The sequence below is a fragment of the Pipra filicauda genome, unplaced genomic scaffold, assembly GCF_003945595.2.
Source record: "Pipra filicauda isolate LSUMZ 115617 unplaced genomic scaffold, ASM394559v2 scaffold8_size5757611_pilon, whole genome shotgun sequence".
Taxonomy (NCBI): Eukaryota; Metazoa; Chordata; class Aves; order Passeriformes; family Pipridae; genus Pipra; species Pipra filicauda.
In genome coordinates this window covers 850,057-862,855 of record NW_024105087.1, presented here as the reverse complement: position 1 = coordinate 862,855, position 12,799 = coordinate 850,057, and the positions used below count along the sequence as shown (strand labels likewise).

General features: G+C 49.9%; 2 protein-coding genes across 4 annotated transcripts; both read left to right on the top strand.

Annotated features, from left to right (window-relative positions):
* Positions 1-1,630: 1,630 nt before the first annotated feature.
* On the top strand, positions 1,631-5,831 carry LOC113990017 (placenta-specific gene 8 protein-like). Of its 3 annotated transcripts, XM_027725084.2 has the most exons (5): positions 1,644-2,214; positions 3,969-4,091; positions 4,289-4,413; positions 5,325-5,428; positions 5,682-5,831. In XM_027725084.2, coding segments are annotated over exons 2-5 (339 nt in total). In that variant the 5' UTR covers positions 1,644-2,214; positions 3,969-3,982; the 3' UTR covers positions 5,683-5,831. The 3 variants fall into 3 exon arrangements, with proteins under 3 accessions (XP_027580882.1, XP_027580885.1, XP_027580884.1); XM_027725081.2 differs by lacking the exon at positions 5,682-5,831 and having other exon boundaries at positions 1,631-2,214; positions 5,325-5,432; XM_027725083.2 differs by lacking the exons at positions 1,644-2,214; positions 5,682-5,831 and adding an exon at positions 2,401-3,807 and having other exon boundaries at positions 5,325-5,432.
* A 4,981-nt stretch (positions 5,832-10,812) lies between these two features.
* Positions 10,813-12,305, top strand: LOC113990018 (placenta-specific gene 8 protein-like). Its single transcript, XM_027725085.2, has 3 exons — positions 10,813-10,918; positions 11,158-11,282; positions 12,198-12,305. Exons 1-3 carry the CDS (start codon positions 10,813-10,815, stop codon positions 12,303-12,305), a joined length of 339 nt encoding a protein of 112 aa, XP_027580886.1.
* The last annotated feature ends 494 nt before the right edge of the window (positions 12,306-12,799 follow it).

The window sequence follows — 12,799 nt, the reverse complement described above, 5'->3', positions numbered from 1 at the left end:
TAAGAGATACACACTTTGCAGCCGACCATGTCTCCTTGCAGAGCCACGTTGCAGACTTGCAGAAGCCACACATGAAGGGCATCGGAGCCACCAGCCAGCGGCAGAGCCCTGGTCGGGCCCTGTGGTGAGCTCTGGCCACACCAGCTGCAACAGGAGGCAACGGGTCCTCCTGCCCAGCTGGGCAAGGGTGGTGCTCTTGCTGTGAATTTTGGGAGTTCACATTTTGATTTCACTGCTGACATTTTTGCTGGGTTTTTTGTCTGACTTAAATGCCAGATGAAGGGAACGAGCTGAGGTAGGTGTTTATGATGGACTTTTTATTGTCACAAAGAGCAGATACACTTGATGAACCAGGATCGCATATAGGAGTGGGTGGCCTTTCTGTGGAAGAAAAGTATTTTCATGGCTTGATTGCTCAGACAGTCAGTTTCACCCCAGTTCTGAATGGAGGATGAGCTATTAAAATCCTTAAAATGTTGGTGATGAGTGCTTTTTTAAAATGTGTTATCTCCCATACTGGCTGTGCATTTCAGCTTCCCATTTCCCTCCTCTCCTAGGCCAGCTGGTATTTGCTTGAGCCAGTGGGATGTCACGTATCCCCTCTTCTAGGAACTACAACTTTTTGCAAACCTCACTTCCCACAGCCTCTTGCAATGTTTTTGGAAAAAGAAATGAATCATTTATGATTCAGCTGGGGGGTGGCCAGGCAGCCCCATCTTAAAGCAGGGAGAGCCCCAGTTAAACTTTGGAGCTGTTGGAAGCCGAGGGAAGCATTCCAGGGCACGGCTCACTGTTATCTCAGGACTATTGTTAAAAGATTTCCTTTAAAGCACCATAAATCCCAGCCTGTTATCAAAGTTCCTAAATTGCAGTTTAATTGAATTTCCCCTTTCCCTGTTCTTGTTGAGGGTGAGAGAGAAGGAGAACACACCATCAGCACTTCCTCTGGGATGCACTGAACTTGCCTTGCTCCTGATCAAGCACTTGCTTTGATCTTCTCTGGGCTCTCTGAACAATCTGTGCATCCTGCTGGGAAACAAAAAATGCTGTCCTGCTGCCACAGATTCTCTACATAAGGTGGAAGTGTATCCCAAACTTTCAGTGACTAGCACAGGGCTTGAGTGGTTAAATATTTGGGGCATGTTAGTGAACAAACAGTAAATATTGAGTCTCAAAGAGGGAAATTGATATGTGTATGGTAAGTACTTAGTTAATTTTAAAGTGGCTGGGCTACATGGCTTGTGACAAGCACTTAGGGAATCAGCCCGATTTTTCTAGAAAGCCTCCATGTGGGGTGTATTTACTAAGTCAGAAATTAAAACCCAAATGCATCTGCTGAGAAGGAGCAGGGAGCACACCGCAGATTGAGAAGGGGATTAAAATCAAAGGTGTCATCACTCCCTGCTGCCTCCTTGTCTGGGGCTGAATGGAAGTGTAGTAGGATGGCTGGGGCTGGGGCTTCCCCTCATGTCAGGGTCATGGCACAGAGTGCTGACCTGTGGGGAGCTGCCCCTTGGTGCAGGTGGGTTTAGCTGCTGCTGGCTTTGACTGAGAGTGCCCTGTTTAGCCCCCTGCATCAGCAGGCTGGGGCAGGGGCTGTTCTGAGCTCCACAGAGAGGTTTCGATCACCCAGAACCCCCTGACACCGCCCCTTTTGCCACCACACTGCCCACCCACCATTGCCAAGCCTTGCTGTTAAAGCAAACAGGTCTGCACCAACCCCTTTGTCCAAAGCTTTTTCCATAAGGAAAGGGAAGAGCTCAGAGTGAAGCAGTCGGAGGTGCTCTGCCGTTAGTCTGGTCCGGGATATGAGAAGTACAATTTTTCTGGGTGGAAAAATGTTGGAAAAATATCTGTCCAAATGAACGCACATCATTCAGAGCTGTTCTCCCCTGAAGAGCAACAACGTGGAGGCAGAGTTAAGGGAATAAAGAATAGACAATGAACATGTAACTTTTTTTATTTTTTAAGATGAAAAATTAAGTCTGGGAAAAGGAAATCTGTGCTCTGCAGGCTTATTAAATCTGTAACCCTAACGACAGGGCACATGTCCACACCACCCCCTTCAAGTTACCTCCCACCCACTATACTTGTTTGTTGGCTGCCAATAAACCTCCTAGTGTGAGCAAGTTTAGTTTCACCATCCCCAGAGCTCTTTCTGCAGGGTCCCGGCTGGCAAAGAAGCGTGCTCTTACAGAGGCTGCTCATCAGAAGGTTGGTTCTCTTAAAGCATGGAAATATTAATAACTTGTTAGCCTGGGAAAGTGGGATAATAGTAAATAAAGTAAGGATTTTTTTTTCCTGCTTAGCACATAATTTAAATCAAACAATATTGCAAATTCTACTTGGGGAAGGGGGAGGCTTTTAAAAAGCTATGCATGAAAGCTGAATTCTGTAGCAGTTACCTTTTCTTTGCTGCTTTCTCCTGCTGACAGAATTGTATAACTGTGTTAAAGGAATCTGACTGGTACTTTACTCTCTGTTTAAACCGGGCTGTCCTGCCACCAGGTTGGATATTGATCGCTTCTATAGGTTGCTGCCTGATCTCCCTGAGTGTTTGCTGTCCCTTCAATGGGGTATGCTATTGGTGGGAAGAGCAGCTTCATGCTGCAGTCTTAATTTTTACAGCTAGGAGATCTGTTTCCATGTTTGCAGCTAAGAGAGGAGAAAATATGTGAATAATATTCGTATACAGAATACTGTGCATTTGTAAAAGTGTAGAGAGATTCACCACTTGTTGGTAGCACGGCTGTGGATCGGCAGAGGGAAGCCCTCGAAGGCATCACACGCTCACATTTCCCTCTGGACACACTTGGTACTGCCTCCAGCTGCATTCCCTTCCAACTCGGGACCTTCTGTGATTTCTGTGATTCACACCGGGCTTGCAGGCTGGCTTGTGCTGCCAGGTGAAGGCAGGAGTGGGATTTCTGGAGAAGCATGGGTTAATCCACAGGGTGGAGAGTACTCCCCCTCCCCCAGCACCCCCTACTTAATTTCAGTTTCTATTCCGGCTTTTGAGCTCAGAAACTGCACAGGGAAGAGCTTTATTAGCCAGCACTGTTCTGCCTTTGCCAAGCTGCTGTTTCTAAGAGATAAAACAAACCAACCGAATTTGTAGAAAAAAGACTTCTTTTAAGTCTTAATAGATGTGAGCAGGCAGTTTATCTTATCTAGAAAAACCTAGCCCCAAAGCCAAACTTTCTTTGAATTGTTATCTAAGACTGTTTTGCACTTTTTTTACTTGGACAGGAAGATAGAAGCAGAAAGAGTAGTTATTATTATTATTATTATCATCATCATCACCACCATTATTGTCATTACCATAATTATTATAATTATTACTATTTTAGATCTGAGGCTTACTGGTTTTCAAGATTTACTTTCTTGCTTAACCACAGGAAGGCAAGGAGAGAGCATTAGACTTGGGACACAGCCTTGAGTTTCTGTCTTTTTGACTCTCTATGAAAAGAAACTGGAGATATGAGTTTTCTATAGTATCTCTCTTGCATGGAGCCTGGCTTTGGTACGAGGACATGAGACCACAGGTGCTTCCCACATGTTTTGGCCCCATACCAAAGCCATCTTGTGTAAAATAAGCCAAGTTCAACAACTGAAATGCCCAAGTCATTCCCTTTAGCTTGGGTTCACTGCCTAGCCTGGCTTGGCTCAAGGGAAATCAGTGAGCTGTGTCTAAGCACTAGCGAAACCTTTCTGGGGTGGAGTGGGGAGTGCCAGTGGCCTGGTGCTGTTTTGAAGGCTGGATAAAGTGGTAGAAAATGCAAAAGCATTGAAAGGACACAAATGCAGGTAAGATATGGTTGTGCTTTATCACCGCCAGCAACAGCAAGAGAGCTGGGCAAAAGGCAGCCTGCTGAAGGGTGACAGTCCACAGTTTGGTTGGAGGTTCAGACCAACCACAGGTTTTTCACTAAGTAACCTGTTTACTGTTCCCCACCTGTCTCTTTCAGAAGAGCATCTAGGAATGGCCTCCCAGACGATCGTGACGATCCAGCCACAGTATGGCAGGCCCGCGGCCTCGAGGTGCATTTGGCAGACGGGGCTGATGGACTGCTGCTCGGACTGCAGCGTCTGTGAGTGCTGTGGGAAGTCCCCTCTCCTGGCCCTCATCAGGGGTGTGCTGCAGTCAGTCACACACCCTCGAGAGACAATTCTCTTGCCCCTGCTGCTCAGCTTGGTGGTGCAATGGCTCCAGCCATGTAGCCTGGTTCTCCCAGTTCTGAGTGGGCAGGCAGATCCTCACCCCCTGCTGTGTTTCTCCCCCTGCCAGGCTGCTGTGGGATGTTCTGCTTCCCCTGCCTCGCCTGCCAAGTGGCCGGGGACATGAACGAGTGCTGCCTGTGTGGGACCAGCGTGGCCATGAGGACCCTCTACCGCACCAGATACAACATCCCGGTCAGTGGGTGACCTGCCCCCTCACCCTGCTGCGAGGCTGAAAGGCGAGGTGACCCCCAGGGAGGTGGTGGATTCACTGTCCCTGGAGGTTTTTAAGATGAGACTGCATGTGGCACTTCAGGCCATGCTCTAGTAACCACAGCAATGTTGGATCAAGGGTTGGGCTTGATGATCTGGGAGGTCTTTTCCAACCCGGTTTATTCGATGATTCTATGGGGGATGAGCACAGGGCAGCAGTGCTTTCCCCTTCCCCATTGTTTTCCCTTCCGTATCCTGCATGATGCCAGAGCACGGAACAGGAGCTGGGACATCCTCAGTTGAGCTGATCCCTGCGCTGGTATCCAACAACACACGTAAATTGGACACAGCTCCTTCACTGGAGGCACGTGTCCTGCCTTCAGCTGCTGCTGACCACAGTGGCTTGCAGAGCCTGGGCTGCTGCTTCTTCCTTTGATCTTTGAAAGATGGGCGAGATTTGAGATAATTGTGGGCAGATTGAAAATAGATGAAATTGGTTATACAGGTCTGTAATGAGATTTGGGAGAAAGGTGGACAGTACATATGTGAAGGGTTTACATCCTGCAGGGGGTGGACTGGTGCCATGCCAAGTGCAAATCACGGGGGCCCAAGTTCACGTTGCCCAAATTGTCTCTTTCTGTGTGCATTTTTGTCCCCAGTGTGAACCTCAGGAGCCAAAGGGTAAGTAGCTATCCGCAACCTGCACAAAGGACTCTCTTCTTCCTTTCCATAGTGCCAGGGTTTCACCAGCCCTGGGCTTCAGTGTCTGCTACCCAGGATGCTGCAGCCAGCCAAGAAACAAAGGGCACACGACCTGGAATGGGATTAACATTTCCTTGTCTGGAACATGGCTTTTGGGAAGCCTGTGTCCCTAACTAATTTCTTCCTAACAGGGGTCCATTTGCTCTGACTTCTGTGTCACCTTGTGTTGCCCCGTGTGCTCCGTTTGCCAAATAAAGAGAGACATCAACCGCAGGAGGGAGCAGGGCATATTCTGGTAAGCTGGGGGTGCTGGTGCTGATTTATAAAGCTGCCCTCACACATGGCCAAAAGGCTTCCCAGAGTGTCTCCTACCGACACAGGGTTGCTGCAGTGGGGAAATGGCCATGGACATGTGAGAAAAGTGACCTGTCCTACAGCAAGATGTTGCTGGGAACCTCATGCAGGGTGGAGAGGGAAGGACTGGGGGACACACGGTGTGTGGTGAGGCACAGCCCTTTTCCCTGACACTCGTCTCCTATCCATTGCAGATGGATCCCCGCTGCATCCTGTGGAGCTGCTGGCAGGAGTTGCCACTGGCCTGGCTGTTGGGAAATGCTCCATGTGGGGCTTACCTTGATTCAGTTGATTTCCCCTTCCATGAGTAACACCAGCAATAAAGTTTTGAGTTTGTCTTCCTACCTCTGTCTATGTCACTCTTGTACCACCTGAGGGGATCCACCCTTCTCCCGTTTCATCCACCTCAGCAGCCCCTGGTGCAGCTGAGATTTCCCTTGCCTGCTGCAGAGAAAGATTTTCACGAGTATTTTGTTATTCAATCAGCTTTTAGAAAGGATATAGAATACCTGGGAGGAGTCAGTGTTGCTCATTCAAGTTGTAGAAGTTGGACAAGTGACTATGACTACAGGGTAGAGGTGGGGCTTCCCGCAGACAAGTGACATCTGCAGGCCACCCAGTGCTAAGTGTGTGCCTTCACCTTCACCACAAAACTTTTAAAGGGCAGGCAGTGGCTCTGACCATGCTGTGGGGTGGGTGTGTGTGGTGGCACTCCCACCTGCCTAAACTCCAGATGGCCCAAACAGTCTTATGGATGATCCGTGGCCGTACAGAAAATGCATTTTCAGCCTAAGAGAAGTAAAAGCCAGGAAAGTGGAGAGGGAGAGGAGAAAAAAGACCAGGCTGCTGCCTCATCCCAGCACAGTGTGTTACAATTTTGTAGATGTCCCTCGAGGCAGCACCTGTGTCACCCAGTGTAGTTACAATCAGCTCTTGCTGATGCTCAGGGTTAATGAAGGAAAGGCACTGCAGTTCCAGCAGAATATGGCTTAGGGCAGCACAGGTGTGCTGGTTTAAGAGTTAACCAGCAGGGGAAATGAACTCAACTCAAAGGAGAGATTATAAGTCAGAATAACAATTTACTAAAATAATACAGTAAGTACAATCATACAAACAAACAATTGGTCTTAACCCACAAAACCCAAATGTATAACCCAGTACCCTGGGGCATGAACAACGTGGTGTTCCTTGGGCCCCGCTTGAGTCCAAAGTAAAGGGAGAGGGGAAGAACCTGCTGGTGGGAGAGCTGTTGCAGTCTAGTCAAAAAGTGGTGATTGCAGTGAGATGCTGGGGGGAGAGCTGTTGCAGTCGGGTCAAAGTGGTGATTGGAGTCCAGTATAGGGTGATCCACGTCTGTTTGAGAGCGATGAGCCTGCAGTCCTTCTCTGGATCCCACAGAGTGGTTCCAAAATGTTCCAAGACTCCAAGATTATATATCCTGCAGTTCAGGCAGGAATGCTCAGCACTTCCCTCAGGGCGGGGAGTTCCACAAATGGTGTGAGGACAGGAGCATCCTCCTATCTCACAGGCCTCTTAACACCTAGTTTGTAGCCTGAGGAGTCAGGCTCTATGGGCAGATGGTGTAAATGGTTCATTGATAACAGTTTCTGGGAAATGGCATGGAAGGCTATAGAATACACAGTTTTGGGTTACACCCATACCCTGATGAACTGGTCTCAGTTGTCCTAACTAGGACAACAGGAGCCTGGAAACAAACTGCCCTTCCCTGAAAACGTCTCCCAAAAGCGGTATGTCCCACTGGGGCTCTGGGCCTGGGGAATACTGGGGTGGGGAAAGGTGAGGGCGGGCAGCAGAAGCCTGGCAGCAGCAGGCAGGCAGGCTGCAGCAAGGGAGCTGCAATTGCACAGAGCAGCACCTAAAGCAGAGTCTGGTCTGTGAGTCAGAGAGCAGAGGTCGTTTGCCAGAGAGTATATAAGGGATGACAACCAGGAAAAGGACATACGTGCTTCTGGGAGAAGGACGGCTTGGAAAGTATGTATGGCATGGCTTTGCTTCAGTTGTGGTACAGAACTATGGAAATTGCTTGTGGCTGAAACAGTGGTGCTGGGGAAGGGGTGGAGACAAAGGTGAGGTTTTCTACCTACCTGGAAAACTACTTCAGAGCTAAACCATGGCATGCTGGATGCTGCTGATGGGCATCTCAACAGAAGTGGGCATCAGGGGTATAGGACAGCAGCTTTTTGCACTGTATTGTTCATTTGTGCGTATATACATGGGCCTATAATTGCTGCTTTGTGACCTTGGTTATGGGTGAAATGTGGCTGCATGCTTCTCAGAATCCTTTTGTTCCTGTCAGTTGTTTCAACACAGCTGGCGATGCCATGGAGCTGTAGAACTGGGGGCACCGGGGGTGATAATGTTTGGAACTGTAGAACTGGGCCACCTCTTGGGAGGTGATTGTGTACCAGAGGCTTCTCCAGGCTGCTGCCTGCTCTGCACTGCAGCTTCCATCTGTGCAGGGATGTGGTGTGCTCGTACTCGAGGAGGGGAAGCTCGTGGTCAGCCCTGCCTGCAAAGGCCACAGTGTGTGTGTGAGCACCACTTGGCTGCGTTTTTATGAGGTGCTACTATTGATCATGTCATCTGGTAGTGCAGGAGCAGCAGGGGAGGCTGATGGGGTCCTGCCCCTAAAACGTAACCTGCTGCTGCTCCTGTGCACATTTCTCCCTGTGGTCATGCCTGCTGCTGGTCCCTGTGTGGGACCCCTGTGCTGTCCCTCCCTGGTGTCCCCACTGCACACTGTCTGTGGTCTGTCTCCTCTCCTGCCCCTCCCGGTTCCTGATTCTTAAATTGTCATGTGTCAAGACTCCTTGAAGGGGCTGCTGTTTTGGCATGCCAGGAGGTGTTACACTGGCTGCAGAAGTGGTGGGAATTACCTGGGATCTCGTGCATGAACAAGCAGGGCTGGCTGGCCAGGGCAGGGCCAGGAGGTATCTGGTGAGGGATGGTGGGTGCAGGGGCCCCTGCTGCACCCACGGTTGCTGGGGTTACCTGAGCTTGCTCCAAAGGTCGCTCCTTGCAAGCAGTGGGGTGACTTGCCCCAGAGAGGGCACAACAGCATTTTTACAGCTCGATAGCCTTGTTCAGTAGCAGGAAACAGCCTGATCTTTAGCCCCCAGTGTGACAGTGACTGAGACACTCCCACCAGCTGTCACTTTGCCCTTTCAGGCCACTCATCACCAAATGGGAGCAGGTGCCAGTATCTCCAGAAAGGAACAGCCCAGCCACACTTCCACTGCCTGCAGAAAGCTGCAAAAAGTCAGAGGCAAACCACATGGAGACTTTTTTCCAGCTTTCTTCCCTCTTACAGCATAATTCAATAATTTTTTCCTCTTCCTTTAACTGCCAGAAACAAGTGTTCGCCCTCCAGCAACAGGCTGTGTCTGACAGCAGGGATGTGTCTGGGGCAGTCTGTAAATGGTGGGGAACCACAGGAGCTGCTGGCGGAGCCATCAACCCCTTTGCCACCTGTTATTGTTGCGGCAGTTGAAAGTAAAGAAAAACATGAACAGTCTAGTACCGAGCAAAGTACCAGTCTCTTTATTATTTCTCATGAGTCTTTTTATATCCCATGTTAGTAGCAAGCAGCAGTTTTAGACGGTTAGCAAGTAACTGTATTTTAATTGGCTATTATTTGTTAGTGATATTTTTGGCAAAGCTCAAGGCTAAAATTTAAGTTCTCGCAGGACCGAATCTAAGCACTCCACAGCTGTCTTATTTTTGTTAGGGCTGCGTACATACCTCTCCTATCTCAAGGATACATCCGTAAATTTCCCAGGTCAGCATCTTCTCCCAGAGAGCTAACAGACCCACTGTCAACCCTGACAGCCACCTACTGGCAATAGTCAGTAAAAATGCAATACCACAGCCTATGTCTCCCTGATGTGGGTACCATGTACTCAATGGCATCATCTGAGTGCTGGGCATAGTAAAATATTTGTTCCACCATATTTCTGGTGTTAAATATTTCTGTGTAAATGTGCAACTCTTATATGAAAACAATCCCATTTCCCCTTATAGCGTTTTAATTTACAGAATTTGACAGAATTTAATGCCATCATCCTTTTCTTCAAAACTTAAATGCTTCCACTGTTTTTCTTTCTGCTCCTCTCAGCATCCTGAAACTCAGGCACTCCCTTGTCACACAGGGGTAGGGCAGGGAGTGCTGCTTGGTGGGCACCCCCACTTGGCACCCAGACAGGGAGTGCTGCCTGTGCAAGCAGGACAAATGTGCCAAAGGTGAGCAGGGGCAAGCAGGACCTGAACTGCCTGGAGATGCTTTGTTAGACATCCACAGTGACTGCCGCAGAAATGCCTGAGTGCTGTGCGAGGATGTGGCCGCTGGACAGGACTTCCCTGAGGTGCTGCCTTGGGACTCTTCCCAGGCAAGAAGCAGCAGCTTGCAGTTACAGGATCCAAAGCTCAGGCTGTTTTCTCGCTGATAGTTTCTTTGCTGAGGATGTATGGTGTGTGCTGGGAGTGGGAGAAAGCTCTCGTAGCTGTAAGACATGGGAGCCTTTGCACCTCAGCCCCGTGCTGCTTAACAGAGTGGTGCTGAGCTTGGGCATAGGGCAGGGGATGTGTCTGCATGGGACTTCCTGTGGGAGTATCCTCTATAGGGGCTATGGGGACCCTAGGAGACTGAGGAAGAGGAGGATGATGCATTGGCACAATCAGTCAAGTGGAGGAGGGATAGGAACTGGTGACTGGGCTAAGAACGATGGAAAGAAACAAGGAAAACCCACTGCCTTGAAGCCCGCTAAGAAAGCAGGTGAAGAAAGAAGGGAGAGGGGGAGGCAAATAGACTGAGATGATCATGGAACAACTACTGAGAGCCTGGGGAAGCTAGAACTAAGCTTTGGGAGACTGTGATCATAACAACAACAAAATACCCAACCCAAAACATTTTAAGCAGATAATAATGGAAGATGAACTGGAGATGAGAAGACAGGATTGAAGGTTGAAGCACTGCAGTTCTGAAGCAAAAGGACTTCTGCCTTCACAGAAGCAATTTACTTGCACAGGCAGGGGACGAGGTCCTGCTGCCTTTGGTGGGAGGCTGGTTTTGGGGAGGGCTTTGCTTCAGAGGGCGGCGGCAGCTCCTGGCAGTGCTGCAACCCTCACTTTGTGGTGGGGGTGGCAGTACCCTGGCAGTGGAAATGCCCCTGAGACCTGTGTTGCCCTCTCTTTGAATGCAGCAGCCTGAGCAAGATACCCACTTCAGAAACACCTGCAGCATCTTTCTCTCATGGCTTTTCTTTCCAGACCACAAACTGCCCAGAGGGACCTAACGCTGTGCTGGCAATGGACTCTCAAAATGTGGTTGTGATCCAGCCCCAGTTTTCAACTGCCCAACAACCAGGCAGGTGGCAGACTGGGCTGATGGATTGCTGCTCCGACTGCGGCGTGTGTGAGTACATATATACTCCTCATTCCTGCTACTGGTTCATGATGTGTTTCTGGTGTTCTCCCTGCTCCTTCTGCAGCATTGCCCCTTCTGCAAACCCTACTTTTGTGGGTACTAGCAGCAGAGAAGCTCTTGGCTGAGGTCAAGAGTCACAGCTCCCATGGCCACATTCCTGGCTGGCCTTTCCCCCTTTCCTCAGTCTTTGAACCCCTCAGCCAAGCCCATATCTCACTGTCCCACAGGTCTCTGTGGAAGCTTCTGCTACCCATGCCTGGGGTACAAGGTGGCCGGGGACATGAACGAGTGCTTCCTGTGTGGGACCAGCGTGGCCATGAGGACCCTCTACCGCACCAGATACAACATCCCGGTCAGTGGGTGACCTGCCCCCTCACCCTGCTGCGAGGCTGAAAGGCGAGGTGACCCCCAGGGAGGTGGTGGATGCACTGTCCCTGGAGGTTTTTAAGATGAGACTGGATGTGGCACTTCAGGCCATGCTCTAGTAACCACAGCAATGTTGGATCAAGGGTTGGGCTTGATGATCTGGGAGGTCTTTCCCAACCCGGTTTATTCGATGATTCTATGGGGGATGAGCACAGGGCAGCAGTGCTTTTCCCTTCCCCATTGTTTTCCCTTCCGTATCCTGCATGATGCCAGAGCACGGAACAGGAGCTGGGACATCCTCAGTTGAGCTGATCCCTGCGCTGGTATCCAACAACACATGTAAATTGGACACAGCTCCTTCACTGGAGGCACGTGTCCTGCCTTCAGCTGCTGCTGACCACAGTGGCTTGCAGAGCCTGGGCTGCTGCTTCTTTCTTTGATCTTTGAAAGATGGGCGAGATTTGAGATAATTGTGGGCAGATTGAAAATAGATGAAATTGGTTATACAGGTAAGGATCTGTAATGAGATTTGGGAGAAAGGTGGACAGTACATATGTGAAGGGTTTACATCCTGCAGGGGGTGGACTGGTGCCATGCCAAGTGCAAATCACGGGGGCCCAAGTTCACGTTGCCCAAATTGTCTCTTTCTGTGTGCATTTTTGTCCCCAGTGTGAACCTCAGGAGTCAAAGGGTAAGTAGCTATCCGTAACCTGCAAAGGACTCTCTTCTTCCTTTCCATAGTGCCAGGGTTTCACCAGCCCTGGGCTTCAGTGTCTGCTACCCAGGATGCTGCAGCCAGCCAAGAAACAAAGGGCACACGACCTGGAATGGGATTAACATTTCCTTGTCTGGAACATGGCTTTTGGGAAGCCTGTGTCCCTAACTAATTTCTTCCTAACAGGGGTCCATTTGCTCTGACTTCTGTATCACCCTGTGGTGCCCCGTGTGCTCTGTTTGCCAAATAAAGAGAGACATCAACCGCAGGAAGGAGCAGGGCACATTCTGGTAAGCTGGGGGTGCTGGTGCTGATTTATAAAGCTGCCCTCACACATGGCCAAAAGGCTTCCCAGAGTGTCTCCTACCGACACAGGGTTGCTGCAGTGGGGAAATGGCCATGGACATGTGAGAAAAGTGACCTGTCCTACAGCAAGATGTTGCTGGGAACCTCATGCAGGGTGGAGAGGGAAGGACTGGGGGACACACGGTGTGTGGTGAGGCACAGCCCTTTTCCCTGACACTCGTCTCCTATCCATTGCAGATGGATCCCCGCTGCATCCTGTGGAGCTGCTGGCAGGAGTTGCCACTGGCCTGGCTGTTGGGAAATGCTCCATGTGGGGCTTACCTTGATTCAGTTGATTTCCCCTTCCATGAGTAACACCAGCAATAAAGTTTTGAGTTTGTCTTCCTACCTCTGTCTATGTCACTCTTGTACCACCTGAGGGGATCCACCCTTCTCCCGTTTCATCCACCTCAGCAGCCCCTGGTGCAGCTGAGATTTCCCTT